At 41.2% G+C, this 27,375-nt stretch overlaps 1 protein-coding gene across 1 annotated transcript in view; it reads left to right on the forward strand.

Moving 5' to 3' along the window:
• The window catches only part of LOC103613081 (potassium voltage-gated channel subfamily KQT member 1), an 82,114-nt gene that overhangs the window by 46,793 nt on the left and 7,946 nt on the right, over positions 1-27,375 (forward strand). The window contains exons 8-11 of the mRNA XM_017730542.1: positions 1,478-1,588; positions 1,891-1,986; positions 2,791-2,919; positions 4,857-5,019. Of these exons, the coding sequence (XP_017586031.1) occupies positions 1,478-1,588; positions 1,891-1,986; positions 2,791-2,919; positions 4,857-5,019 (499 nt within the window). The remainder of the gene's footprint in view (positions 1-1,477; positions 1,589-1,890; positions 1,987-2,790; positions 2,920-4,856; positions 5,020-27,375) is intronic.

Here is a 27,375-nt window from a genome sequence, read left to right on the forward strand (position 1 = left end):
CTTTATAGTCAGTGTAAATTTGCATATTCTTTTAAGTCTGTTTTGGCTGTGTTTCTGCTACCATTCAAGGCAAAGTCAAGGGAGGGGAACTAGGTTTGGGGCTGGTGCTTCCAAATAAAAGTACATTTTTTCTATTTACAGTTCTCCCCAGCGGTTAGTATTGATGACAGAACTCTTCTGTTCCTCACCAGAAGCTTTTCACTTCTCAAGGGTCCAAGCCACGTTTCTCACACCATTTTATGGCAGCAGCAGAGCTCTGAGGATGCTGAAAACCCAACACTCCCATGGTCCAGGGTGTCTGTTTCAGACCATGGTCCTGCTATGACCATGGTACCTGTCTGGTGTGATTCCCGTGGCTTGCTGTGGGTTCCTGCTTTGGGATCAGCTGATTATCCCCTTCCGTTGGGAAGCAGGGGGTCCTTGTTCCATCACAAACCTTTCTGATGGACCAGCCTCCACCTGGACCCTGTTTTCCCCCTGCACCAGGTCCTTCCTGACCTCTGGCTCATAATGAATTCTTTTCCATCCTGCTGGGGCTCTTCAGGAATAGCCCCAAACCTCTGTCCCGATTAGGTCCTCCTACCTCTGGGGCTTTTCAGGGCTGGCCTGCCACCTCCACAGCAAGTCCCTGTAGAGCCAAGTCCCTACAGATGCCAGACCTGAGGGCACTAATTGGCCTAATGACCCTGCCCAGCATGACCTCACTGGGGATGCTCCACGCACACCCAGGGGCAATATTTAAGCACAGGAGAGATTGACTCTAGCTCAGCTGCAACTGATGGACTCCCTTGATCTTGATTTCCACCCATGGGATGATGCCCTGCTATTGGCCCCTCCCTGTGGACTTCCGTGCTGACCACTGCTCTCGATCCTAATCCTGACCTGTGGCTTGCTGCCAGACCTTCCTCACTGTTGTGCTGCTGCATTATAATCCAGGCTCTTGGGTGGGCCTGGCTGCACTTTCTGCTTCTGTTTTGCTTGGAAGGGACTGTGGCCTGTCTGGAGAGGTGCTGCCCTGCTGGCTCTGTTGTCTCCCTTGACTGTGGGCCCCTTGTCCCTTAGGGAGTACCTGGCCCTGATAAGCAGTGATCAGATCCAAGTTCAAGCACCTTGTGGCTTAAACACAATTTTGGGTGGCCAGGTCCTGTATTTGTGGGGAAGGAAGAAAGCTAAGCACAGGGCCCAGCTGTGTTCAGGTCTAGCTCTACTGGCAGGTTGACTTTGGGAGAGAACTCATCCTGGAGTGGTTGTGTGTTCCTCCTCTTGCCGTGAGGATTCAGCTGGGATGGGTGAGTTCTGTCCCTTTTCACTCCTGTCAGCACAGGTTTCCTTATCCCCACATCCAAACACTGTTGATTCACTCCTGTCTCATGATACTTTGCTAATTTTTTTCCCTTTCATTCTTTTGGTTTTTTGTGCTTTTTGGAGAGATAAATGTGCCCCATTGCACTGAAACAGGTGTTTGTTTCTGGCCTAGGTAACAGTCACAACAATTGGCTATGGAGACAAAGTTCCCCAGACGTGGATTGGGAAGACAATAGCTTCCTGCTTCTCAGTATTTGCCATCTCCTTCTTTGCCCTGCCAGCCGTACGTAGAACTCGAATCCCTTCGTTAAAGGTGTGTCCACCTCTGTGAATGCCTCTGGCTCCTGTAACCTGTGGACCACAGCAATAAACACATGCTATTTATTGAAGTTACACGATTCCGCTGTTGATCTGCTCAGTTTCAGATTTTTTTGTTGGAATAAATAGAACTCTGTCACTGTAGACATTGCAAAATTAATTTTATAAAGTCTTTTATTAAATGTCTGTTTATTCCATATGCTGAGTATTTGATTTAGGTATGTGAAGTCATATACAAGTCTGACTAGTAACTTTGGTTGTATTTAGGGTATTCTGGGGTCTGGTTTTGCCCTGAAGGTACAGCAGAAGCAACGTCAGAAGCATTTCAATAGACAAATCCCAGCTGCAGCTTCCCTAATTCAGGTAAGGCCACGACAGTAAAATACCTCAGAGTTTATTGGAGAGAGAGTGTGGCCTGGAAGTTCAAGTATTGAGAATCACCATTCCTAAATTTATTATAGATCTATAACTTGTGTTTAACCACTTTGCCATTTTGATCCACATCAGTCAGTAGAGAAAATGAGATAATTGCCTCTCCCTTTCTGGAAGCTGCACTATACCTGATATTTATAGGCATAATGACACTAACTGGATGCAGTGAGTATATGTAGTGAAATATTAAAAAAACCGCCAAAAAACAAAAAAACCCCAACTTCATTATAATATTTAATTCATAAGTTCCTTTTCATATTCTTTTAGGTCCTGTGCATCTGCCAGATCCTGAGGTGATGAATGTGTGTACAAATACATGAAAAAACACACCTGTTTTTTGAAAAATCTCCCAGCGTAACATTCCATACAATAATATAAAGAATTAAATAGCACAGTGCACAAACATTCAATGTGGCACAGTGCAGAAAAAGGAAACTGCAGCATTCAGAGGGGGATTCACTTTTATGAGGGTCGAGTTGGATTTATTTATTTATTTTTCCTGTGGGCAGGGTTTGATCCCAGCTTGTGAGGGGAGCACTCCAAGAGCACACTGAAGATTTCTGTGTGATGTGTGTTCATGTCCTGGTGCAAACTGCATCCACCACGGCTGTATTTTGTCAGGAATGGTGTTTACCTGGACTGAGGGGTTTGTTGTCAGTTGGAATTGCTGCAAAATTTGCCGTGCAGAAGCCCATTGACTGCTCCTCCAGTGAGGTTCTTTGGGTTTCTTTACAGACCCTGTGGCGCTGCTACGCAGCCGAGAAATCCTGCACCTCCACAGCCACCTGGAAGATCTATGTGACAGCTCCCGTGCAAAATCCCAAAAAGTCTCCAGCGCCATCTAGTCCCGGTCTGAGAAAACAGGTGACAGCACTGGCAGGGTTCGCTCTCTGCTTGCTTTTCACTTCAAATTGTAATTAACTTGCCAGGAGCCTCGTGAAGCGCCTGAGCAATCTGGACACCCGAAATACGGTTGTTTTCCTCCTGCCACAGCACGATTCGTTTTGTTTTCCTTAAAATATTCTTGAGGAACAAATGTCTTCTAACTAAATTTGCCTTGTTGGTCAGACAGGTACCAACTCTCCATTGTTTTATCCCCTTTGGAGTCTCCTACTTTCTCAGAGCACAAGGCAATGGTGCCACTTTCCCATTTTGCATTCATTTTTCAAAGTAGTTCATACAGGAAGAAGGAGAAAGCCGGTTTAAAAATTTATGTTCACATTTAACCTATGGCTGACAGCAGCTTCTCTCCTCTGAAGTACTCCATGCTGCTTTTATCTCTTTAGAAATGAAGACAAATCCCCGAGTTGTGGGTGCAGGAAAGTGGAACAGTGTCTGGCTACAAAGGTGACATTGCCCAAACACAGTTCTGTGGTATCAATGCCAAGCTTTCCAGCAGGCAGAGGTCTGCAGCAGGTCGAGCTCAGGGACCCAGTGTTTCCCAAATGATGGTCAAGGATTACCTTTAGGCAGTAGCATCCCACTGGTGCCTGTTTCCCAGGGAAAAAGGGCTGTGCAATTCCCCCTTGCCACATGGAGGATGCTGAAACAGCCTGATCTGTGTGCATGCCTGTGTTTTGGTGCTGGAGCAGTGTGACCTTGCTATGTCACAGCTGGAGACAGAAAAACCAGGAGGAAAGGGGTAAAGCTGAAGTTAAGACTCCTGTGTGTGTTGCTGAACAGCAAGCAATCCATGGTTGGAGAGATAGAACAAAAGGTATTTTTCCCTCTGTTTTCTCTAGTGAGAGGGATTTCCATATATATATTTCCATAATATATTATTTATCTGAACCTCCCTGAGCCCGGCGAGCCCTCATTTAAGCACATAGTAATTGTTCTTTCACCTCTTACCAAAGGATCCTCTTCTCTTGTTCTTTCTTGGTCTGTAACTTCCTATTTTAAGGACTCAAATATATATTGATCATTTTGTGCATGTTGTAGTATTTCGTTCTCCAGAGGATTCCTGGTTTTGTTTCCTGCTACAAGAGCCTGGAATCTTTGCTTTTAGAAGTATTTCGATGCATGTCAGTGCATCTACTGTCTGCAATAAATACCCATTTCTACCATTTTTTCCCCATTTAATTTTGAACATGCATTTGTTTAACTGCTGCAGAGCTGAACAGAAAAAGGAATTCCAAAAGTCTGATTGTAGACCATAACAAAGTAAGAATTGGCTTGGACTTAGATCAAGTAGCCTTGTGAATATACTGACCCTGCAGCTCTTTGTGTTGATCAAATCTTCATTTTTCTTTTTTAAGTACCAACTGCAGGGTGTTTATTAGGCTGTCTTTAGGCTTCAAAAATCACGAGAACTGTTCGGAGGCTGGAGGAAGGATTTCTCTTCTCCTGAGGTGCCTTATTTAGCCTTTTTGGCAAAAGGTGAAGTTTTCTTTAGTTGAAGAGGCTGCACAGGGCCTAATTCGCAGTTCAAAGTCTCTGGTTATGTTTAATTAGAGCTTTAGAAAGATGTTCCAGACAAGGTGATAGATACTAAAGTCATTAGAATTTTGTATGGCTTGAGCTGCAGTCCCAATTTGAGAAATTTTACTAAAGACTTGATTTTTTGGAATGTTCTAGCTGCCTTCTGAGAATCAAATTCTTACCAGATTTTAGTTGATAATTCAGAATCAGACACTTTAAAACCATAAACAAAGGTTGCAACCCTTTCCCTGAATTTCAGTTCCAATCTTTAAATAAAAAATGTACGACCTCAAGTGAATTCACTGTATAGTGAAGCACACATGTGCATTTGTCTGTGTTTGAGAGCATCTTCTGATATCATTCCATTCCTACTCTCACAGGCCAGAAGATACAGAAGAAAAGGGAAGCTGGGCTGTGGGAATGGTTCTGCACCTGTAATAAACCCAGGAGAAAATTCCTTGTCTGTTCCCCAGATCACTTATGATCACATTGATGAACAAGAGGACAAAAAAGATGTGTCTTTCTACATTGATGAGCCCAGAGGTAATTTACTTAGGCTTGGTTTATCATTTTTCAAGAGACAATCTTACAAAGAATTGATGTGATGAAGAGAAAAGTTGTATGAAAAAACAATTCTAAGCAAATCAGTAAATCAAGATGCCTCCAACCAAGGACGGTTGCATAACAAAAATAGGGGGACACAAATTAAAGGAAGTCTTTAATTCATATGGTGAAAATATCAAAAGAGCTTTCTTTGTTCACCATCAATTAAAATGTTGGATGTATTGTTCATTTTTCTGTTTTGAATTATTTCAGAGGTAGATGGAAAGCTTCCTCAGATCTACCCTACCTTTAAACTTTAACTCCTTTTGCCTCTGAAGGAAGGAAAAATAAACCAGGAGAAATATTTCTACTTTTTTTTACAGCACCCTCTTAAACATTGTGCAAACAAATTGTGATAAGAAAAAACTATTTTTATGCCCACATCAACTAAGAGGTTTTGATAAGTGGGTTTTTTTCTCTTGCTTCATTTAAAATATTGTGTGTTTATATAAGTGATGGTTGTATTTCAACATGGAAACTGTCTGAATTTCATGCTGAGTTAAGATACTTGCTTTGTTTGCAAAATCCTTTTTTTAAAATTAAGTTTGTAATGGAAAAGTCCGTGTGAAATGGTATTGTTTACTATAAAAGATGGTTTTTTGGAAAGCTAATTTTTCCACTATTGCATGGATTTCCTTTGTCTGATGGGGTTGGGAATCTGTTCTGGATCTGCTACATCTTGAGCTAAAGGGGAGAATGTTTGCTCATAGTCTGTTCCATACCCGGAGGCACCGAAGCCTTGCCAAGGTTACTGAGGCATCCAGAGACACTGGCACTAATTTAAGGTGTGCTCTGGGGGGCTTTGGGTTAGACCTTCCTCTGTCTTTGATAAACCTGAGCACCAGCTCAGTATAAAACTGCTGCTCTCACATGACATTGAAGCTGACAGAAAGTGTCAGCCTGGACAGAGTGTGGCTGTGGTCTTGACATGAAGGTTTCTTCAATAAAAAGTACTTCAGGTATTTTTGCCCCCCAAGGGAACGTGTGGTGCCTTCTGAACTGGACACAATCAAAGGTAGGAGTTCCACTGGCTTGCCCTGGATTTCCAGAGTTGGTGGATTGTCAGTGCCACCTGTGTCCTCCACTCTGGAGCAGTGGGATGTGGAATAGCAGGAACCTGGGAGCTGTGCCATGGTGTGGCAACATCTGTAAGGGATAGGAACATCTGGCTCCCAGGATTTGGACAGACCTTCAAGACCTTGCATGCAACCTACAGCTGTGAAGTGCCAGTATGGAAGGCAGGGTTCTCCTGAGGGAGAGTTTTCATTGCCCCTCCTGTTCTTCCTTGTTACAATCTTGTGTGAATCTCTTACCTGTCACTTTGAGGTCAGGTTGCTTTGTTTTAACTGCTGTTTGGCATTTCCAGTGCTTTTAGGGTTCTGGGGGAGGGCATGAAGGGTATGATATTTATAACCAAAGTTTCTGCTTTAACTGCACGTCTCAGAATATTGTGTTCATTCTCAGCATGTTTATTGGACTGGAGCAGCTTCCCTTGCTGACCCTGTGACAGCAGATTTTGCTGAGTGTGTTTTGGTATTGTGATGTGATGGATGGAAGCAGCAAAGTGTTGTGCAACTGGTAGCAGTCCTGGAGGCCACTAAGATGGTGGGGACTCTGCTGGCTGTACTCGGGACTCTGCCAGTGCATGTTTGTTCACTAAGGGTGTGTTCTCTCAATGGTCATAGTTAATCGGAGCAAAGCTCTGTGTCCTAGGAAAGAGAGTGATAAGACAGGCCTGCATCTTTTCCTGCCTGACAGGAAAATGAAAGAATTTTCCCCACTTTTTCTGAAGATGTTTTCTTCTTGTACTTTTATTATAGCTGGCCTAATTTATTCTGAGAGACAGCCATGCATATTATTTCCTTACCAATTAAATTTTATCTATTTTTCATTTTCTGTCACTTTTTGCCTAAGCCAGTGTCAGGGTTAAATCACACTCAATTTGATTTTACTGATTCATTCCTTCTGTTGCAAAGCTTCCAGGAATGTAGCTGGCAAACTCAATTGCTCAATTGACTGAACATTCTTGACACCTCTCAAAAGTTTAAACCTGATTTCTCTCAGTGAAGTTCTCCTTGCCAGAATTAATAGGTTTCTATTCCTGGGAAGTGGAAGTACTGGGCTTCAAGCCTGTAAATGGGGGCATTTTTTTCCTGTCAAAAAAGCTGAAAGTAGAAAAGGCAAGAGAGAATCATAATTCAAAAAAGGTAATTGAAAGGGGCCATGCCAGCTTCTATTTGAGTGTTGCTATAGTGGAATATTTTATTCATTGCTGGTGGGGGCTGGATGTTTTGCAGATGATGGCAAACTGCAAGGTTGAATTAGATCACTTTTATAGGCCTGACCTGGGAGGAGCAGAGCTGCTGCTTTAAACCAGCTCTTTGCTGCTCTGGTCAGATGTGAGAGAGGGACTGTAGGAAGGCCTGAAATAAATGCCTGTCAGGAACAGGCAACACAGTAACAGCCCCACTGATAAAATTCCTTGTTCTGAGCAGAAATAGCTAGAAAGTAGTTCAAGTATCCTTGAAAAAGGAGACATTTGCCTTATTTCAGGAATGGCATTATGTGAACACACCTTTTCTCATGCAAATAGAATTTTTTTAATGACTTTTGTTCATGTATCCACATCCACCCAGCTTACTCTTGGCTTGCTCAAACCTTGCTTAGGAGGCAGATCTTCCCAAGGTGGGAAAAAATGCTTTCCTTTATTTCTGTGAAGAAGGTTTGAGAAAAGGGAAACCTTATAAAACAGAGATGATCAACATTAAGGTTCCTGAGAAGTTTGTGTGTATGTGGAATAGAAAACCCCCATGTAATTGGATAGTGCATAATATAGAAACAAGACCTTTATTCACCAAAAATGGTGGGGTTTTGAAACAAACACTTGATAACATAAAAGAAAAATTATTGCTAACCTCTGAACTGTGCATGAGGTTTTGGGTGTGACTGATGCAAAATGACCTGTAGTACTAAGAACTTGTCCATCCTTCCAGAAAGGGAAAGGCCAAAAGTCTTCTACAATAATAATTTCCTTGCTGGGAAGCAAACCTCTCGAAATGAAGCTATTTAGAAAAAAAAATTTAAAAGGAAAAACTAAAACAAAACATAGAGATTTAGAAAGTTCTAGAAAATAACTGTGATGCCAAGTCATAGAATGGCATTGCAGAGAATGGGTTGGGTTGGAAGGGACCTGAAGGATGAAAGAATCCCAGAATGGTTTGGGTTGGAAGGAATCTTGAAGATCATCCAGTCCCACCCCCTGCCATGGGCAGGGACACCTTCCACTATCCCAGGTTGCTCCAAGCCCCATTCAACCTGGCCTTGGACACTTCCAGGGATGGGGCAACCACAGCTTCTCTGGGCAACCTGTGCCAGGGCCTCCCCACCCTCACAGGGAAGAATTTCTACCTAACATGTAATCTAAATACCTCCTCTTTTAGTTTAAAACCATTCCCCTTGTCCTGTCGCTGTTTGCCCATGTAAAAAGTCCCTCTGCAGTGTTTTTACATACTCCCTTTAGGTGCTGGAACACTGCAATGAGATTTCCCCAGAGGCTTCTCTTCTCCAGCCTGAGCAACCCCATCTCTCCCAGCCTGTCTCTACAGGAGAGGTTCTCCAGCCCTTGGAGCATCTTTGTGACCCTCCAGTGCAGGCTTTTTTTCATGGCTGTCTGTTGCTTCAACTATTTCATACCAGAGTGTCTGATTTAATATTTTCATGTAGTGATTTGAAACCCTCAGTGATTCCATCCTCACCTGAGATTATATCCCTAAGTATTCTCTGTAGTCCTGAAATTAATCTTTACCTGTACTTTTGCCTGTCATTGTACCTACTCCTCTGCAGCAGGATCTGTTATCAGGATGACAAGACATATGCAAGCCCCCTGACATCTTTAATGTTCCTGTAGGGTTTAAAGAAGGCACTCAAGTATGAAGATTGTAGTTAGTTAGAAGAGCAAGAGTGAGTGGCAGGTCACAAGAGACTGATCCATACAGAAGGGAAACGGCCTTTTGGTGTAACTGGAATTTTCTACATGCGTTTTGAGTTTTCTCTTCAAATACCAGCTATTTACCACAAGGCATCCTTCACAAAATGAACCAAATAGCTGTTTCATTGTGCTTTTTATTAGGGAGGAAAAAAAATCATAGAAATTTGAAAGTTTTTAGACCTTGAAGGTCAGCCTCCTGAGACAGCTCCAGCAGATGGGATACATTATTCTCTGTCAGCTGTTGTAGGTTGTATACACAACTCATTATTGTTAGATTTGTCAAAGTCACAAGACTCTCATAGTGATAAATCTCTGCTGGGCTAAAAATAAAATTCCCTATTTATCACTGTGCTTTTCTGTTTGCTTTTTGGAGTTTCTTGTATGCTGATGTATGCACAGTTTAAAGCAAAACTGCACAAGAGTAACTTTTTACCAGGAGAGGGGAGAGCACTGCAGTCTTCTCTGACCCCTTCACCTTTGTCATCCCTCTCATATAAAATGTGCAGTAGTGTTAATGTTGATATATTCTGTCTGTAATGCCAGTTTGGATGCTGACATTCCAGCATTCACCTATCTGGAAATGGGCTCGTTGTTCCCAGAGACTGGTTGCATTTCCCACTAGGAAAAGGGGCTGCTTTCCCTTACTGGTGCAGATGAATTACAGTCTGCAGTACATAGAAAGAAGCAAACATTTTAAGTGAAGTGGATTCAGAGATTCCAGTGCTGACAAGCTGAGAGAAAGGTGAGAAAAAACACGTGGCCAAAATTAACAGAATAAAGCAAACACCAAAGCTTTTGAGGGTCTGCATAGCTGTCAGTAAGTCTGAAAATCATAAATATAAAGGTATGCACCAAAGTAGCATGAGAAGGTATCCAGATACCACGCTTCTGACAAATGTCATGCTCTTCAGAAGGTGGGTTTAGCAGATGGTGGTGGCTTTGCAGTGAGAATTTGTGGTCAGTGTAGAGCTGTTTAACTTCTCCATTTGTCTGTCAGTTCAGGATTTGTACTAATGGTACTTGCCCATGTGTAAAAATTGTGGAACCACCTCTTTACCAGAAGGTTTTCAGTCGTTAGTCGTTCAGCCCTGGCTGCCCTGAGTGAGAACTTCCAGTGAATTCTGTGGTTTATCTTGTATGGCCAAAGTGGATGAGAGGACTGGGGGTGGGGATGGGGTGAGGGAGGTGCAGGAAGAAAACAACTAACTCTGCCAAACCCACTCTTACTTCTGATTAAATCTGGCAGCTTTTGAGGTTTAAAAATTTATTTTTGTTCTGCATTTATTCAACTCCCTGTTGTGCCTGATTTAAGAGCAGGGTTTGGATCACTGGTCACACCAGACTTGAGCATGGACTTTGTACCAGATGTTCGCAGAGACCGCGGCAATGCAGAGTAAGGGAAGGTGTTTGCAGCTCCCTCAGACTTTTTCTAGACACTATCAGCACAGCAGTGGGGAAAAAAATAATAACTGTGAGTTGAAAAGGAGGGCATACCCCAGCATAGATATTTGGTTGCCAAAATGAATATTTCAGATAACTGTCAAAACATCAAAAATGTAGAAAATGAGAGAAGCAAATAAATTGTATTTGAGTCAACATATTGACTAATAATGAAACAGAGGCAGCTTTTTAAAGTAAGATTATAAATTGACCTGATAAACTGTGAAGTTTTTGGTAATCTCTTTCACAGTACTGATGCAGCCCTGATACTTTTTACTCTGGGATCCAGAATATACATAGTCTTGCTGTGTGAGGCTCTGGGCAAGAGAAGAAAGGAAGAAAATCCAAGACCCTAGAAATCTACTCTTGATGATGAAGTCAGCAACTGGATTTCTCCTTTGTTATGTTTGAGGAATCACCAGAATCTTCTCACTAAATACAGGCACTTGTGGGGTTTTCCTGACATCTGCATTGGAGAAACCTATTAGTCAGAGAGGTCTTCTGTAGCCTTGGTCCAGGAGGTTGGACAGTACCATGAAACCATTGGCTTAGCCGGCCTTGGGAAAAAGAGTGAAACGAAAAAAGGTTTTTCAAGAATGGAAAGTCAGAGTTAATAGATGAGGTATGGTAGAAAGTAGGTTAAGAACTGTTATACTCAGTGTTCTGTGTAAGAAAGGGTGAGTACACATTATAAAAGTAGAACTAGAATTTAGTGCTACAATAACTGAAATCTTGACTGAATTAGTCCAGATCTAATTGTTACAAAAGAGAATCAAATTCAGTGTGTTTTATTTAATAATTAAAACTGCAGCTATAGTAAAAATTCAATTAAAACTGTAGAATTTGCTTTTAAATTTCTGCCTGTTTTGCTGGTATTTGTGCTCCTTCAGTTCCTGGATATAATTTGCTGCAGGAGGAAGAGGGGAAGCACACAATTACTTGTTGAAATCTCATGTCCTTAACAGGGAGGAATATGATGTTTGTGGTGACGGTTTCTCCTTTCTCTCCTGGGATCCACTTGGGGTCACTTACAAATGTTTCCTAACACCCTCTGACATATTTCCTCATTGCTGTGCAGCTCCAGGTTTCATCTGAAATTACCATGTTATGTTCCATTTTATGTGTGTGAAATAGAATTTATTTGTTCTCTGTTACCCTTACAACCAGTTTTGTCCTGCTTCAGGACTGCTTTTTATTTTAACTGACCATTAGTGAATTGTTTATAGCTGTGGGGTCTCCAGTGCCAAGCCTGTGCCCCATCTCTTATCTCCTGCCTGTACTCACACACTGCATCCTGTGTTTCCACTTCTCAAGGCCTCTGATATTCTGCCCAGCCTGTATTTCTGTAAACTCTGTCATTATTTGGTTGTAAATATCTCATCCTACTAAAATAACTGCTGCAGATAGGGAGGCATGGTTGTGCAACACAAAGATAAACAGAAGTAAAACCAGATACAGACACCTGCTCAATTAGAGAAATTGCTGTCACAGCTAAATCAGGGGCAGGTCAGGGAAGGTCTGGACAGAGCAGCCAGAGACGCCTCATCTCTCAGGTCCTGCAAATTTACCAGCAGTGCTAATCCAGCACAGAATAACTTGGGAGACACAGGAGCTCCTTAGTGAATTCCCATGAATATCCCAGGCTTCAGCTTTTCCAAAGCTTAGGAAAGATGAGAATGATCTGGGTAAATTGTGAGCTTTTCCTTAACAGTCTAAACTTGAGATGAAAATCTTTGCAGAATGAAAGTTTGGCCCAGATATCAGCCGTGAAGTGTAAACACAGTCATGGTGTCAGGAAACAGTTAATAATTTTTTCTTTCTCCTGAAAATTAACACTGAATTTGCTAAAATTGACACTACAAATTGTGTCACTAGCTATTAGCTAATGATTCAGTGAGAAGCAAATAAAGTTAGAACAGAAGAGAAAGGACTGGAAAAGATGTGCAGGTCAGGTGGGTTTTAGTTCTCTGGGCCTGCAAAGCAAACAGCTGAGGAGTCAGGGAATGATCAGAAGGAACCTGAGAGCCACTAACAGCCCTGACAGGAGGCTGCTGAGATGCAGGATGATAATTTAAAATACAAAATTTCTGTCCAGCTGGAACCATCTACATTTGCTTTGCACTGCAGGGTAAAAGTAGCTGATATATGTAATCTCGACAGAGGTTATATATAAGTGTATAGAGATATCTAAATCTAAACAGGCTGATATGTAATTAGATGGAAGTATAAATATTTAATTCTAAACATATCTGGTCAAAAACGATTTTCTGTGCAATAAGAAATATATATATATTATATATATTAATATATATATTATGTATTATACATATATATAATGTGTTAATATACAATCTAAAGAGAAGTGTAAACTGACCCAGCCTAAACAGATACATAAATGTAAACATAGAAGTGTAAATTGAGATAAGGTTGAATAGATATGAGATGTAGTGGTTAATTCATGCATATGTAAATGTGTCTACATCTAAATAGGTTTAAGAGAAAATAGATCTAAGTGAAAATAGATAAGACACATGAAATATAGCTATTCCCCACGTGCAAGTAGCTGTGTGTGTGACAATGTAGATGTCTCTACTAGACAAGGGTGTTAAAAAGAAAGAAAAGGGTGTTTTGAGAAAGGACCACGCTCTAAATATCTTTTTTCGTGTCCCTCCCCTTTACCCTGTGTGCAGGGGCTATGGGCAGGGGAGGGCAGATGTGCTTGCTTTGACCCCCTTCCTGATGGGTTGGGGTGGCCCTAGGTGGGGTCAATAAGGATGGTGATGATGGGGCTAAGGCAGCCCCAGGTGTGGTCAGTGAGGGTAAAGCAGGTCCTGCTGTGGAAAGAGGCTTTGGCTTCCTGGGGACTCCTGGGCTCTGCTGCTGGAGGGAGCTGGTGAGGGGAGGCAGAGGCAGTCCCAGGGTGTCTCTCCAGGCCCAGCAGTGAGGGTATCTCCCAGGAGTTTGGGGGAGTACCTTGTGTGCATCTGAGTGTAGAGTTTTAGCATATCTCAAGAAAGATGTGCCATAGAGCCAGGCAGGACAGGGGAGCAGAGCACCTGAGGAGGTGAATCAGGGTGTGGTGTCAGATGTCTGTATGAGGAGCCTACAGGGTGGTGGTTTTAACTAATATGAATATGTAAAGCAGTAAGTAAAGAGGGATATAAGCACTGTAAGATACTTGGGGCAAGTAGAGGTACAATCTTCCTCTGTCAGGAGCAGTCATGAGGTGTTTTCAGTTTTGGATCTGGATTTCAGGAGTGGGTCCTGAGAGAGGATGACCTGCCCTTGTGAAGGAAAGCACTGAGCCCCTGTCCATCAACAGCTTACTCTCCCCTCACCTTATCTGTGAGAACAATCCCCAGATATATTCAATTTTGGAGCTTGGCTCCAAGGGAAGGAGGAATTTAAGAAGGAAAAATAAAAGGAAAAAACCCACCCACAATCAAGCCAGTCAGTAGGAAGGAAATAAGTAACAGGGAACATGAATTAGTCAGGAGCAATCATGTCAGATCGAGTGGGTTTTGTTTTTCCTCTGATGTGGCAATGTGCGTTTTAAGTAGGAGATAAGCAGAAGACAATTTTCATACTGATTTAAGTCACCCTTTCCTGTATCATCCGTGTGTGTGCATGAACACAGGGCCTGGATTATAGCCTAGAAAACTGGCTTAGGCTCCTGTACAGTGGATGAAAACGTGCTGGAATATGATACTTAACAAAACATTTACCAGAGGTTTGCTGTTGAAATGACAAATGCATTTAGAGAGGTTTCTGCCTCAGGTGCTATCAGATAAACCCATTGAGGGGCCAGGCCATGGGTTAGAGTGGGATTTTTATTCTGTTCTGTAGAAGTGGCTGAGAGAACTCTGGAAGGCAGCCTGGGAGCCTTCCCCAGGGTAGGGATGCTCCTGCCCTGTCTCCCCCCTAATCCTGGATCACAAATTCCCTGCAGTGATCTGTCCCCACACTTTTGATATCCAGCAGCTGCTTGACCTGATCTCCAGTCTATTAACCAGCTGTTTATGGGACATGACCCCACAGTGTGGAAGAAATAACTCCATTCTGGTGTTGAGGGATGTGTTGGGCTCCAGGGAGCTGGGACAGCTTTGCTGCACTTGCCCTGCCTGGGGTCAGGTGCACCAAATCATTTTGGGAAAGCAAAGGCAGCCTTGGAGAGAGTAGGAAAAGAGGGGAAATTGGGATTTGAGCTTTCCTTCTTTGTGGAGGGCAGGGAACCCTGGTTAAGACCATGATTTTTCTAATTAGTCAAGTTACTTTAATATTAAAAATTGTCCTGCAGCTTGTGCCGTTGGGAATGGGGAACTAATATATAACTTAAGGTAGTCTGGGAAAACAGTCTCTGAAACATGCTCTTAAAAATACAGATAAGGATGTGCTACACAGTTTGGATTTCTCTCACTATGGCTACTTAAGAATTCCATCTTTTTGCTAAGTTTCAGGGAGGTAGCAACAGTCTCACCCCAGTGTGAAAATGGAACATTGTGCCATTTCTAATGTGCCAAAGCCCAAACTTCAAACTGCAGTAATTTAATTTCAAACTGCAAGGCACATGTCCATGCAATCCAGTGGATGAGAAAAAGGAAACGGAGAGGGGGGAATCCCAACCAGCATTTAGAGTGGTGGTGACACACATGCAGCTGTAGTGCTGTGGACTGTGAGGTTCATTGCAGTTCCCTGGTGACTGCATGGAAGTGAAGGCATTTTTGAGCCAACATGGAGCCTTTTTACTGAAGGTGAGAAGCAGGTTCTTATAAATGGGAATAAGGACAACTTTTTGCATTTCTTCCCTTTTTTTTTTTGTGTGTGTGTACTGGTTTTGTAAAAAAAGCCCAGGATTGTCAGCTTTTGTCTCAAACCCTTTTCCACTAGTGAAATGGGTTAAAGTGAGGATCAAAGGCAGTGACAAAACCCCAGCACATCACAGCGGGCCCTGCTGGAATCCTTGTGTTGGTGTTGGGGCTGGCTGTCCAAGGCTCATCCCGTGCTGAGGAGGGAGGGCTGGATTCCTGGATTCTGTTACTGATTCTCGGGGTGACCTCGGGCAGACAGTTAACTCACTGTGCTTCGGTTGCACCGTCTGCTACATGAGTATAAGTCTTGTCTCTGTCACGGAGATGCTGTGAGTCCTAACTCTTTATGAAATGTTTTCAGACTGACACAGCATTACAGAAGTGGAGAACACAATAAGTCAATGCAGGATTAAACATGGGCCTGCACGGTTGTTTATCCTTAGCATAAACAAGGAGGAGTGGTAATCAGGGATGGCACCTTTTGCAAGAAAAGCTAATTTTTGCAGGAGATGTAGTGAATGCTCTGTGGGGAAAAGATGATGTGATTTAATCTAGAATGGAAAGCTACTTTTTAGCCACAAAAATTTGGTTTTGTTCTTATGGAAATGACAAAACATTATTGTGGGAGATCAGGGCATCATGTCTAAAAAATTATAGCCTTTTAAACTGGTTTTACGTGGATGGTGGAGTAGTAAATATACTTTTACTACTCCTCAAAATATTCTTTTAATCTAAGTGAATTAATGTCTTGAAAAGCCTGTATTTTGCTTACTTCAGTTGTGTGTCAGCTGGGAATGCTGAAAAGATTCCATAATTAGAAGCAAAATAAACACTAGTTCTTTGGGGGCAGGGCTGTGTCCCTATATACTGACCATTAGCTGAGAAACAGAGAAGAAAAGACTGAGTGTTCCCTTTTTTTGGTTTTGCTCCTTGTTGAAGTAGCCAGGTGTAGCCACTTCTAAACCATTTACTGTGCTTCATGTGTCCCTTTACACAGCATGCTCTTTGCAGTCAAAGACAGTGCTTGGGAAATAATTTTGATATACAGGCGTGCATGCTGTTCTTTCCAGATTTTCCCAACCACAACTCCATGGGAATATTTGCCTTGGAAGGAATTTGGAAGTTCTGTGCTTTGGAAATGCTTCCTTGCCCCGCTCAGAATAAAAGCTGGGATGGAAAATCTGACCTGTCAGTTTGCTTAAGGACACACACACACACAATGTCTTTATTTCAGTTTAATCCTATCAGGTGTGAAAAAACCTCTGAATGGCTGAGGATAAATAGGAGACAAGCCTAAGAAGTAAAGCTTTGTTTCAACCTCTATACATGGTAAAAAATGTTTCTGCCCTGTTTGAAATGAAGTGATGGGTCGTAAAGGTGATGCCTGTGTTGCTCTGAGCCATGGCCTGGTTTAGTGACACCTTAATATTTCTTTTGTTCTACTTTGACTTATTTCAGTAGACAGCAGTATGTGCAGTGAGAGGAGCTGTGATTTAGGGTTTACATCACTGGGGTATTTCAAAGAATATTTGTTTGTTTGTTTTTATTTTTGAGCTTCTTCCTTTTAATTTTTATCTGCATAAAACCTGTCAGACTGGGGGTGAGAACAATTAGTTGCTAGGGAGGCTGTTCACAGTCTCTGTTAACCATGAAATCCCAGGGAAAAAAGGTGCTGCACCCAGTGTCTGCTACTTAGAGTCAGTTAGAACTCTAAGGGGATTTGTCATGACTATGGCAAAAAAGAAAAGCAGCTGCTTGTCATTTGCTTAACCTTGCTTGGTCTGAATTTAATCAGTAGAAAACATCTGGAACTGATTCCCCTTCAGTTCTGGAGTGTCCAGTAATCTGCTGTGTACATACAACTGGTGCACCTTTAGCATTGGAATACTTGGCTAAATCATGTTTTGCAATACTGTTATCTTTTGGAAAGAGAAGAGGAAACAACAGTAATTTCCCAATGAGCAAATATTTGCAGTGTTCTGTATAGGTTGCATCGTTGGTTGATCTTGTGCAGCTGTCGTATGAAATCTATTGATCAGAGTTAATAAATCTCCAAGTGAGTGAGACTGTTTATTTATATTGATTAAAATTGGGCCAAATTCTGAGCTGTTTAGCAGTGCTTGACTACAACTGATGAAGCAATTTGACCTTGTTACTTTTTTGATAGAATGCAATGTTGAATTATGAGTAAATTTTGAGGTTGTAAAAAGCTTCTGCCTATTACCTAGAAGTGGTTTTGCTTAAAAGTCTTAGTCTTTCCTGCAGAGTTAGGGAGTTGGATTTTTATAGTAGATAGCTTATGATACCTGCTTTTAGCTGAATTTTCTGTTAAATAAAACTCAAGACTGACTTGGATAGTAATACTTGATAAAATGGAAGCCGTGTTAAAAATCCACTCAGAGGGAGATACCTGGAAAAATAACATGCATTTAAGCAATGTTTTGTGTACACAATGCATTCCTTTTTACAAGGGAAGTTGGCAAAACTCAAATATGTATTTTTTCTATATAAATTGTGTTCACTTGCAGGAGAGCATTTATATTTTTAAAAGAACCACTTTGGAAACCATGAGTGAGTAACTGTCTCTGGAAAAAAAGCTCTTTCTTCTTAGTGTTCTACTCAGAGAACTTTGCAGTGAATATCCCGGTAGTCCTGGCCATAATTTCTGTGGGAATTTCTCTGGGGTAAGGCCCATAGAGGTGGGGGAGGTTGATGAACTTCCAGGATAGCCTTTGTTCTCTGCTGTGCCCCCTTTATTAGGGAGTTCTACTTTCCCTTCCATGCTCATGTGGATAAAACTCCTTTGTGGCACCTCCTGTTTTGTGTTATGAAAAAATTACAGGTGTGATTAGTTCTACCCAAAACAGAAAGTAGCCAGCTTGGGAATATAAAGCAATGCTGATGGCTTTTAAAATAGTGTATTATTTTAATTATGTGTTATTTTTGTCTTTTTCATCTGTAATAGTGATAATCCACCATCAAGCAGAAAAAAACCCTCCTGGATTTCCTCCCTCTCATTCTTGCTGTGGTCTGACATGGACTTAATGTCCATGTCAAAGGAGAAGAATATTTTTTCCCCTTTGGGTAAGGTGAATTATGAGGAGAGCATCTGTAATACAATTCTGATAACTAATTCGTGGAATTCTGGCTTGCACACAGCCTGGTCCTGGATCTGCCTCATGAGTATGTAAACTGCAACCATGCTCTGACCCTTTGGGTCTATTTGTGTTCCTTTAACTCTTATATTATGCTGAGTTCTCAGAACTTGATTCCAGTTGTAAAAAACCAACAAACCTTAAGCAGCATAATTCCAGTGTTTGTTGCTGGTGGCTTTTTCGTACTGTTTGGAATGGGGTGAATCAAATCATGGCAATGGGATATCTAGAGCCGGTTGTACTAACCCAATTAAGATCCTTTGAGGTCAGGTTGACCTGGATCCATCCTAGATTAGTTTGTGCTGAATGAGCTGTCCTGGACCAAGGGCAGCCTGAGATAAAGTCTGCAAGTTTCTCTTGCTGTTTATGTGAAGGGCTCAGATTGGCTCCTTTTCCTATAACCTTGTAAAAGAGAGAGGACAGAGTGTGCACTGGATTTTGGTATATGCAGGGGTCCAGCAGCTGAAGGCTTACAGGGGTAAATTTAAAAAGCCTGGTGAGCAGAAAGCATACAAAAAAATACACTCAAGCCTGCCTGACCACAATAAAGTGTGTTAAATAGTATTTTGTTGCTTTTTTGGTTTTGTTTTGTTTTTTCTCCTGGAGAAATGGGATCTCCAGAAGTTCTGTGGTTGCACTGTTTCTAGTGAAGTAGAATCACATTGGTAACACAGTTAGGTCTGTTGATAGGCCAGATGAGCAAAGTCACTTTTAGCTGCTAGAGATCTACTTGGGTAAGGTAGTGATGGCTTTATGGGGTTTCTGCCTAGTGAAGACCTTCAATTTACATTATTTGCTGTCATCTTCTTTTTAATTCTCCTTGAAGGGGTAAAGATGTTCTTTGCTACATAAATTAATGTGTTAGCATATGCCAGTCTTGGATGTGAACTGGCTGTAGTGGAAAGAGGGTTGAAATACTTCCTGGACTTCTCTTGTAATTGGAAAGCAAGGCAATTTAAGTTGGAGTCAGTAAAGGCTGTTTCAGTAGTAATTTCTAATAAAAAAATTAATTTGAACAAGTTTATTGCTTACTATTTGAAAGAATTTAATTCAGAATAAGGCTTCTTAAGGAGACTCCTGATGCTCTCTTGTGCTGCCTCTTTTACCTCCACATCTGCCCTCTCAGCATTGAATGGGTTTTTGTGTGTTCCCATTTCCCTGGGTGCAGTGACACATCCACAGTCTTCCCTTTCCCTCCCTGCCTTCAGCTGCTGCTGTGCCTGGGCCAAGCAGTTTTTCTCTACACAAGATGGAATTATCAGAGATTTTTCCAGTGTTTATCTTGTTAACTTCTCTGCCAGCTGTCTGAAGAAACTGTGCTGGGGGAGGTAGGGCATCAAGGAGGAGATCCTGTGCCATGCAAGCAAACCCCATCATCATCATCATCATCATCATCATCACCTTTGCAAAGCCAGAAATGGTCAGTGCTTTACACCCACCAAGTGTTCCAGTCACTTGTAACTTCAACACATCTAAATCTGACTCTCAGATGGGGAAAGGGCTGTATCCAAATCTGGATAAGGGAGCACTAAAGCATTTATAGCAAAGCCAGCTCATAAGGCACCCGTTTGGGGGAGATTTGGGAGGTTTCCCCAACAGCAAAACATAGACAGTGCTCAGAATAAGGAAATAACTGCATGTGAGCATCAGTGGAAAGGAAGGGGTGAGGGGAGGTAGGGAACAAGGCACTAATTTCTCCCTATTGATCTGAAACCAAATCTTTCCAGTCCTTGGGTGAAACATTTGGTACCCTCTGTGCTGCCAAGAGTTTGAATGGCAGTGACAAGCCTGGGTCTCCATGCTTTAGGATTGTAATAGGAGTCTTTGCATTATCCTCCCCAGAGCAGTAACTTATCTCTTGGGCTATGCCTTCGTTATTTCCAGAGTCTGTAACACCTTCCTCTGGGACTTTATTTGAATTAAAGTAATTTTGCTTATATCCTACCTTTCTAGGGCTGTGACATGCTGCTTCACTGGTGTTGCATGTTTTCCCCCTGTAGCAATATTAACAGCGTTGGAGGCTACTGCATGAATTTTCTATTCACTGGGCAAGTGCACATTCATATCTGCACTAAAATCAGTGTAAACAAATTGTGGTGTTATTCTTAACACCACGTGAACAAATTTATTGTGTCAGAAGCCCCATCAAGAATCCTTGGATACCACCTCAGTCTTGGAAAGTGCCCCAGCTGCAGCCCATAGGATGTTCTGTGTGCAGCCAGCACTGTGTATTTGTCCTGCCCTTGTGCATCTGCTCTTCACCTCAGCTGGAGACAAGGCAGTGCATAAAGCAGTTCTTTGTCCTGCTGTGTTGTTATCTGATATTAGGCCAATCTAGGTGGGGGTTTTTTTGTCTCAGCAGTGGTACATACCATCCTGGGATGGCTTGTACTCTGCATCTGGGTGGCCAGGGAATCCTGCTATCCCCTAAATACATTTACAGAAAAATATAGATGTGCATATATAGTGAATTATTATTTTGTCCATATTTAATAGAGGAAGTGAAATGGTTATTTCAAACCACTACTGAATAAGCACTTGAGAAGTCTTAAATATTTGTTTTGCTGGACAAAAAGAAGCTCAGTCTTGAGCGATCTCTTTGTTTCAGATATGAACATATTTGTTGGTTTACTTAAAAAGAGCAACTTAACAATTTTCTGTTCATTTTTACAAGCAAAAAAGAAAAATATCCAAGTGCTCCAATGAAGTTATTCTAGAGAAACTTTTATTCCAGTTATCATATGATTGTATGATAGGACAAGATGGAACTTGGAAGTCACTGTTTGGATTCTCCAGCCAAATTAAGACAATGAGTGGTATCTGAATCTTTCATGCCACAGAAGATGGAAGGGAATATTCTGCAAGGGTTTGCCTGCCAACACATAGCAGAGCATCTTTGGTTGGTCAGTGACACAAAGCAGATAGTCCTGAGCACATTTGCAATTTCTGTCATCTTGACAATGTGTTTGAAACTATTAATGTTGGATGTTGGTTAGGAAACAAATGGATTTGGATGGATGGATTAGAAAACAAATGACACTTTTTTGTTGCTGTTAAAATTAAAATGTTTGGTTGGAAATTGAGATGGTATCATGAAGCTGGGTTTTCCCCTGATGGCTCTGTTAGGGTTCCATGTCTGTAATGGTGTGTTTATATTAAAAAGGGAATGATGAGTGTGATAAATAATAAGATTAATAGCACTAAGAACGAGAATTGAGCCGTGTTATTTTCACACATAGCAAAGATGAATTTGTGTCTCAGTCCTCAGTAATGTGGTTTAAAAAAGCTTGGATGGAACCAAAGCCTTGTAATGGGACTGATAGGGTACGAAAACACACATCTGCTGTAATTTGCACTGTATCTCCTTTCCCTGAAGATGCTGATCTCAGTCAAGTCACTCCAGAAATTCAGCATTCATCCAGATTTCTCTCTGGGAGTGTCAGAATCTACAGCCAGTCTGTACTGCACTGACTGTTGTACACAGCAATCTCAGCACTAGCAATGATCTCCCACTTCCCTGCTTCTCAGGGCTTCCTTACTCACCTCCTCTGGAGGATGTGTCCCCTACAGATGCACTGGGGTCACTCACACTGACAAGTTCAGGGTGTATTTGAGAGTGAACTTTTTAACCCTCTTCATGCAGGTCCCTTGGTGGAGGGAGAGAAGAGCTTTGTCTCGTGACATCTCTGTGGTTCTCACTGTCACAGAAAAGTCATGGCCTGCTGCCAGAGGTCACCCTCAGTCCCAAGAGCTGCAGGACACATTCAAATTTATTTCTACACTGTCATCAGTAAAGAGAGACTTTAGGCCTCTGAGGGCGTGTTCCACCTTAGGGTTGTGTCTCAGTTTTAAATACCACCATTCCCTTGTCATACAAACTTTTTGGTTACTATTGGGAGTGTAGAAGAGGTAACTACTCTGGGTCTTCTCAGAATCTGAGTTTCAAAACATTTGAATTTTAGTTGTAGCAGCAAAAGCTTAACAACTTCTTTAGAGTATTTTTAAAGCTCTTTAATTATAAATATTTTCTAGTGGAAGTTCTGAATAAGAAATATGGAGAAGTTGGAATTAATAAAGAATGCACATCCTGACTGAGCTCTGAAGTACAGAATTGAAGACCCCATGAATTTAATTTTAAATAAAATGTGATCAGTTAATTTGCAGCATTTTTAGGAAGATAACTTATTGTGAGGAGGGGTTGTGCTTATGTTTCAGTTTGAATTCTATGATCTGAAGATCTGTCAAAATGTTCATGGTATTGGTACACATAACAATGGCTACTTTTAATTCTCTTTTTAGCAGTTGCAACTTAGACTCTTACCCAAATTACTGCCCTACCTAAAATATTCTTACATTCAAGATATAACAAGTATTTGGAGCAAATATATTCGAAGTAGAGAATACTCCTATAAAATGTTGTTTCTTTACACCTGGAATGTATGAAATAACAGCTGAAGCTTTAGTTTGGAATAGTTTTAATTTAGTGTAGTCAACAGCTACAGATTATTTTTTTGAACTTGTTTTGGCCTTAAGGACAAACACAAAAATTATTTCCTCTACTATTAAGATTTACTTTAATTTACAGATTTTTTTTTTTCTGAACAGGCAGGTTGGTAACAATATTGTTGGTATTGAATTCATGATTAACACTAGTAAATAGGGAAATTGTTCTACAAGGGTTCAGTTGTGGGAGGGCAAGAACTGCATAAGACCAGCAAATAATTGTGGCATATTTCACTGTAATTACAGTAATTGGGTTTTGTGTTCTTGTGAGTCAAAACATTGACAACAATTCAGAAGATGTTTCTGTTTTTACTGTCACTGCAGTTTGTATGCTTTGACCATTAACAGGCATGAAAAATAAAAATGTTTTCAGACGGGTTTATTTTCTTTAATAGCCACACTAAAACTGTACTTCCTTGTTAAAATAAATACTTTTACTATAATGGCAGTTCTGAATCCCATAATGGAATGTAACTCTATATATTTATATTACATGATACATTCCCTATGTGTAATTCTAAGAGTTTGTATGTGTTAAGAGCTCTCCCTGTGGAGCTAACAAGCTGCCAAATTACATTTCACTGACTATTAATTGTTTCAGTTTAAGGTCAAGTTCTTCTTGTCCTTTTAAAAAAAAAGAAAGGCGAGCAGTGAAGAAGGATCCCTTTCAAAGCTATTTTTGTCTTACTTTCTTCACTGTTATTGCTGTACATTTCATTCTTCAGAATAACTAAATGAACAGTCAAGTCTTTCCAGCCTTAAAAAGTTAAATGCATTAGTATTGGTGACTTGAATTTGGCCTTGGAGAGCTGATCTCTGAACATATTCTCAAGGTGTAGATGGTATCTCCAGTTCAAAAACATGTTAAAAATACTTGTGGGCACAAAGATTGTGTTAGATAAGCAAAAGAAACAGAGTAAGTCTTAAGAGAATAAAGAAATGCTTGTCAAAATAGTTTGCTGTAGAATACTGAAAAACTTTGCTCTCTTGACATCATTTGAATGCCACTTGTCTTATTAGATGCTTTCCCAAAGGTGTCCTGGTCACATCCCTCCTGGACCAGCTGTGGCAGCATTTGGGCCTCAGGTGATCATGAAAAGCAGATTTCTGTTTTTCCTGCTGTCATAATCCTCCTGCTGCTGCCAAGAGGCACAATTTAATAGCTATTAATTAATGTATCTACTGTGCAATTCACTCTTTGGGTATCTCTGATGCTTTGCTTCCCCAGCCAACGAGGAAAACGTGTTTTCCAACCTGTTGGCCGGACTTTACCCACTAATACCTTCCATAACAGCCACACAGACTTGAATGGGTTTGGAAGTCCACTTTTTTTTGTGTCTCTTTAGAAGAAACAGCTTTCATAACAAAAACAAAAAAAGCAGTACTTCTTTTCAGGAACAGAGCCCAGAGAGAGGAAATGTTAAAACGAAGGCGACCTTGTATTTTAGAGATGGGAGATTTCTGTGATTTGGGTTGAGAATGAGAAACCCTCTAGGATTCAGTTATAGGCTGCCTGTTTGCCTGCCCTCCTTCTTTTGGGGCCCTTCCAAGCCAAACCATGACTCTATAGTGCATGTTGGGCAATAATATGAATATTTACTGCATGGCTGTAGATTGTATGTGGTCTAACTGCCTGGATGCTTCCCCCTCTGGCCTTCTCCCTCTCACAGGAGAGGGATAGGATCTGGCATTTCAGGAGTAAATGGAACTCTGCCAGCCACAGATCTTTTCCTATGCATATGGAAATGCCTTTAAAGCCTCTAGTTCTTACAACGAAACTTGTGCCCTCCACCTTACTCAGCTGAACAGACTAGAAGATCCCAAATGCTTTGGGTTGGAAAGGACTTTAAAGGTCATCCAGTTCCACCCCCTGCCATGGGCAGGGACACCTTTGACTAGCCCAGGTTGCTCCAAGCCCCATCCCTTTTATTGTGAGTCATTCCCATGAAGAAAACTGTAAACCAATCCTGGTTATAATACAACCAGAAATATACAAGTTCATGTATCTAGATTGGTAGCTTTTCTTTTGTCACTTAGTTCCATGTTTCTGTGAATGCTTTTATCACAGCACAGTCAACATACATTTAAAAATGTTGTTCAGATTAAACTGGCAAGGAAAATCCGTGCTTAGTGGGTCTGAAAGGGGCTGGGCTGAGCCCAGTGGAGATCCCAGCTCGGTATCTGAGCAGATAGTGAGGGGCACCAGCACTGCAGGGCTTCTCTCCTGGGCTCCATTAATCCCCAGTTGCCTTCTGACAGCTCCTATCTGTGTATGAGGAGATCCTTGCAGCTCTTTGTGCAGTTGGTCCCTGACCACTTTCTGAGTCTGTCAACAAACCTGATTGTCAGTGAGTGCCAAGCATAAGCAGAATGGACACTTGCTCACTCTACAAGTTATTTCATACAAAATATTCAGCTGAATTTTTTAGGCAGATATGCTGCATTTAAAGAAATTGGTTTTGAAATATGTCTTCTAAAGTAGACATATTTATGATGCTGTAGAAAATGTTTGGGGTTTGTTGGGATTTTTTTGTTTGTTTGGTTTGTAATTTGTGGATTTTTTTCTGGTTTTTTTTTTTTTGGTGAGCATTGCATCCTTCTCATTTGCTAGGTCTGAAAAGGATGTTCAGGCAGCTGGGTAGATAACACATCCTCATGTGCATTCAAGAATATGTTTAATTGTTTCTCTCTGCGTGTTTTCCAGCACTACATGCCTTTTTCCAGTGCTACATGCCCTTGTGATTTTCAGTAATGTGTTGGTATTCATTTACATCCCCGTTCTGTCCCATCAGCCCTACAGGAGTGATTGAGTTCCAGGGGTGTAAGGCAGTGTGTAATTTGGCCTGCAGGCTTATCTAAACAAAAGAATGTACAACAAATAAAGGCAGCATTAGTGCATTTTGAGTGCTGATTGTTTCAAATCAGATACACAGGAAACCAGATGTTGAAGTTTATCTAAAACACTTGCAGCCCAATCTGTAACTACAGCAGGAAGAGTGCTTGGCACTTTTTGCATGGAGTTAGCAACATGTCTGCAGCAAATACAAATTTATTCTTATTCCTCAATTCACCTTTTCAGATGCACTTTTATTTCTATTCTGCTGGCAAACCACTGCTTAATTAATTTTGGTGTGATTCTGCAGGATTTTTTGGGGCAAAATGCAATTCTTGTGCATTGTCCTGAACTTGAATCAGCCACATCTCGAATGATGATAATAAATTTAGCTGCCTAAATTTAGGTACAGAAAGTAGCTTGAGCTTTTTTAACTGTGCTGGGCACTTGTAGCTCTAAGAGTTGTGTAAGGGACAATGTGACTGTGTGGCATTTGCAGATGGCTCACATTTGAGTGCATAGTAAGGATTTAAAAATCACAGCTTCAGATGCTCAGATTTGTAACAGTTTTACATGAAACTAAAGTAACAATATCTTATTTAGAGTAACACTGAGTGTACTCCTGACACCACTGGAGCTTCACACAGTAAAGTTCTTATAACTTTGATAAAGAAATTATTCAGTCCATGCCAATTATGTTTTGCTGTATTATTCCAGTGGGACTCCTCAGAGGAGCTCGAATGCCCTTTGCCTGCTGAGATGAATGATAATAAAAGCAAAAAAAGAGGGCTTTTAAAAGCAAGCTGGTATTCGGGTGTCAGACACTTCCAGGCCTCTGGGCTTTCATAAGCTGTTAACTTGCCTTTATTTTTCTCAGGAAAGTAAGGATTTGGAGATGTCCCAGGCTAGGCCCCAAACCAGTTTGCCTCTATACAGCTTTACAAATGCAGTATTTTTAAGTGAGATGATACAAATTCCTGCCTCAGGGAAGTAGACAAGATGTAACAGAGTGATCTCACAGGCAGTTCATCCCTGTGGATAAAGGAAGTGTAGTTATCCCAGGGATTTTCTGTCAAGGTGCAGCCTTACATACGAAATCATGTTTATGTCCTATGTATTGCTGATACTGAGCAGTGCAGCCTGGCATTATGAGAGAGAGGGTTTTAACAGCTTCTGATCTGCAAGTGATAATGAGACAGTGGCACTGAAAGAGACCTGCTTTTTCTTTTTTTTTCACCTTCTTTATCTGGGAGGAGAATAGTGCAAAATCTTCCTTGTTATTTTGTCCTGCTGTTGCTGGGCATTGCCTGTTGGGGAATGACCATGACAGTACAGTCCTGTTTTCTGTCACATTTATAATTCAGGAGCTTGCCTTTTCCCCATAACACAAACACAGAAGTTAGTGTAATATAGATAAGGAATCTAAGGTTAGCTAAAGCCAAACAGCATTACAAAAAATATCTCTGGGTTATGTTTTGATGTGTTTATTTTATGATTTCACCATTTTAGAAATTTAAAGGTATATGAAACTTGGCTTTCTTTTTGCTGTTTGATTTAATCTGTTGATCT

Source organism: Corvus brachyrhynchos, unplaced genomic scaffold (assembly GCF_000691975.1).
Source record: "Corvus brachyrhynchos isolate BGI_N302 unplaced genomic scaffold, ASM69197v1 scaffold523, whole genome shotgun sequence".
Taxonomy (NCBI): Eukaryota; Metazoa; Chordata; class Aves; order Passeriformes; family Corvidae; genus Corvus; species Corvus brachyrhynchos.